Source organism: Lathyrus oleraceus, chromosome 2 (genome assembly GCF_024323335.1).
Source record: "Lathyrus oleraceus cultivar Zhongwan6 chromosome 2, CAAS_Psat_ZW6_1.0, whole genome shotgun sequence".
Classification (NCBI taxonomy): Eukaryota; Viridiplantae; Streptophyta; class Magnoliopsida; order Fabales; family Fabaceae; genus Lathyrus; species Lathyrus oleraceus.
This window is the reverse complement of record NC_066580.1, coordinates 223,796,330-223,799,736: the sequence shown is the minus strand read 5'-3', so window position 1 is coordinate 223,799,736 and position 3,407 is coordinate 223,796,330. Positions and strand designations below refer to the sequence as shown.

The window sequence follows — 3,407 nt, the reverse complement described above, 5'->3', positions numbered from 1 at the left end:
TTCCAATAGCTGGCAGACTCTTTTGCGTCTCTCACTTCTCGACATTTCTCCTCCCATATCATGGGTGAAACCCTAGAAGCCTCGGTGGCTATATTCTTGAGTCGGCATTCTTGATCCGCTTCAGCCTTTGAATGAAGAACAGAAATGGTGAGTTCTTTTATCTGAGCCCCAAGTGTATCTCTTATCGTCTTGGTTTCCTTTGTGGCCAGATGCCACCAATGCTCATTGTCCTGACATTCCTTGCGGGCTTGTCGTAATTGATCCTTAAGAGTATCTAGACAATGGTCAGCTTGTTCTAGTCCCACTTTGATCTTTTTCCTCTTATGCTCCTCTTTGTTGAACTTTTCCACATGTGCTTGAAGTTGTACATCCTTTCTCTCAAGCTCCCACTTCATGGTGTTCTTCTCATTGATGACTTGTTGGAGTTTTAACTTCAACTCTTCATTCTCTCTTTCTAACTTTGCCATGGTGGTCTTTAGTTCCTCCACTTCTTCAATAGGGATATGGGTGAGCTTAGGTTCAGGAAGAGGTACATGTGTCCGAGTGACGAATGGCATTTTGATCATCTCCACCCTTTCCTTTACCCAATGAAAATATGGTTCTTTTGTAATCCCATTAGTCCTCCCCAAATCAGCTCTCCCTTTTCGATTGACATTCTTCCAAGCCTCTCTGATTCATTGAAACAAGCTAGGATTCTCAACCCTAAAGCCAAGCAACAAGAAGGCTTCCAAAGACCTTGCCTCTGAAGGGCCTTCCATCGGGTGGCCAAGTTGTCTTAGTGATAGAACCGGGTTAGAATTCATAGATCCTTGAGTTCCAATAAGTGGTAGATTAGGGAAATCTCCACATCTAAATATGATGTCCATGTTGATGTATTCTTTGGAATACCAAGAAAGATCTTCGGATCGGAGTGATCCCAATCTCTGAGGCCAACTAGCATCTGTCTGTTCTACCCAAACACCTGCCTTCGGAAGATGCTCAAGAAACCACTGATATAATAAAGGAGCACAACAAGCAATCATTCCTTTCTTCTTGGTGTACCTATGGCTCATGTAATAGTAAACATCATCTAACAAGGTGGGTACTGGGTTTCCGGTGAGGAAGATGCAAATAGCAGCCATGTCTATGAAACCTTCCATATTTGGGAACAAGACGATGCCATAGATGGCCAACACAATAGCAGAGTAACAAGCGTCCCAACTTTCTGCTTTTAGTAGGGTATGAGCTCTTTCCAAAAGGAAGCTTAGCGAAAATCCTTTGGTATTCCCTTTGATCTCTAGGTTAGCCTCTACTTCCCTTTCGTCCATGTGAAGCGTGCTAGAAATAATCTCAAGGGACAAAAATTCATCTATCCCTTCAAACAATGGCTTGTTCTTTATAGGAATCCTAACAAGATGCTCGAATTCTTCCAACGTTGGTGCTAGCTGGAAATCTTGGAATGTGAAGCATCTTAAAGGTAGGTCATAGAATTGGGCCAGAGTGACTAAAGCTGTATGGTCCACTCGTTGGTTGAGGATGCTGAGCAGATTTCCATAATTCTTCCCAAAGTTGATTATGTATACCGGGTGCATCTGAGAGACCAAGTGACGTAAGCTCCTTAGATCGGGATCTTTAAACTTGAAAGAGTAAATGTTTCTCTTGTTTGATTCCATGCTTCCCGAATTCCTACAACTTATGATACTCAGATTCCTTGGAAATAAAATAATATGAATGTCATCTTACGAATAATTCTATGCATGCCACAGGTAGGTCAACATACAGGCGTGAGAGTGGGTATCCTTGGTTACTAAACAAAACCATTTTGGGATGATGCTAAAGTTAAGAGGTTCCCAAAGTCATCAATCACTATTTAGGAAGGTTATTGTCATGACGAAAGCTCATCCGCCAATAACATCCCCAAAAAGAGTCTCTTCTGGGTGAGGCCTTCGTATGGTCCCAAAGAGGAAGACTCCTAGTGGGTCCATACTACACAACTCTCGAGTCCAAGGTTCTCAGAGTCATAAATCGAGGTTGGGAATACTACTGTAAGGTAGTAATACGCCCAAGGGATCTCATCTGATTGGGGCTTTCGTATTAACCTAATAAGTCTGGGACTTTTCAGACAAATACTACATAACCACCAGATATAGTGGGTTAAGAGGTCCCTAGAGTCATTGGTCCAACTTGAGAATACTATCGTCGTGACGAAAACTCGTCGGGCAATAATATCTCAAGAGAATCTCCTCTAGGCGGGGTCTTCGTATCTTCCCAACAAGGAAGACTCCTTGTGGGCGTCCACTACGCAACCACCAACTTAATCCTATGGTTTTTCTCAGACTCGAGCGGAGAGCCTATCTCACAAAGTATCACCAACCAGAGAACCCCAATAATACATAACCAATAAAACACCAAACAATAATTATGACAGAATAATAATAACATAATCAATAACAAACAAATAAACAAGATTAACACACAATACATCAACTGAACTAAATTAGGCTTGACTCTCTTTTGCTTGGAGCTAGTCCCTAGCAGAGTCGCCATCTGTCGCATCTCAAAAAAATAAAATTCCTCGCGATGGTCGCGGAAAAATTTATGTTTGAACAGAGTCGCCACCGAACTTTATTTATCCCAATGAAGCAATAGGAAAATATCGATAAAACCTTTGGAAATTAGAATGATGGTCGTCGCAACCATATTCGGGTTCGGGAGTTGATTACGCAACGGGAAGGTATTAGCACTCCTCACGTCCGTTGTACTCAACGGGAACCTTTTAGTTCGATTTTGCGATTTAAGTGTTAAATTATGTTTGTTTGTTAGCTTCGGGTCATAAATATATTTAAAATATAAATGGATGGGAACCTCAGAAAGAAAAAAGGGGAGGTTTTTTATTAGTGTGCTCGCGAAGATACAACAATCTCCTGCCTACGTATCCTTATGGTGCAATAAGGAAGTCAGAGCATTCGTAGTTCGGGGAACTACGGTTGGTTGGTGTCTTTTAATGAACAACTGTTTTAGATCGCATTCTAAAGGTAAACGCTGGCTTGTCTACTCTCGGCTGAGGCTTGAACGCTAGTTTGTTATGCGCGTTAGAAGGGATTAAACAGTGTCCCTTTTGAAAAGAGTTTTTGTCACACGGGGGTGACAAGCTGGATTAATATGTTTGATGTTTTGATTGGTTGAGATGTTTTTGGTTGGATGACGATTACTCGGATAGCTGAGTAAGATAACTCGTATCCTATCAGTCGGGAAAGGGAATAGAAGACTTTAGACCACTTTCTTTTTCATCCTTAATTATAAGAAGGATTTGATAATAATTAAGGTGTTTTGAATGGATGACGAATACTCGGATAATCGAGTAAGACAACTCGTATCCTAATAATCGGGAAAGGGAATAGAAGACTCTAGACTGCTTTCTTTTTCAT

At 41.3% G+C, this 3,407-nt stretch overlaps 1 protein-coding gene across 1 annotated transcript; it reads right to left on the bottom strand.

Annotated features, from left to right (window-relative positions):
- Window positions 1–674: 674 nt before the first annotated feature.
- Window positions 675–1,652, bottom strand: LOC127122671 (uncharacterized). The gene has a single exon (XM_051052972.1). The coding sequence runs from the start codon at window positions 1,650–1,652 to the stop codon at window positions 675–677; it is 978 nt and encodes a 325-aa protein (XP_050908929.1).
- Between the last annotated feature and the right edge of the window lie 1,755 nt (window positions 1,653–3,407).

Coding starts and splice junctions, on each gene's coding strand:
- LOC127122671 (XM_051052972.1), bottom strand. CDS start 1,652: ATGGAATCAAACAAGAGAAACATTTACTCTTTCAAGTTTAAAGATCCC.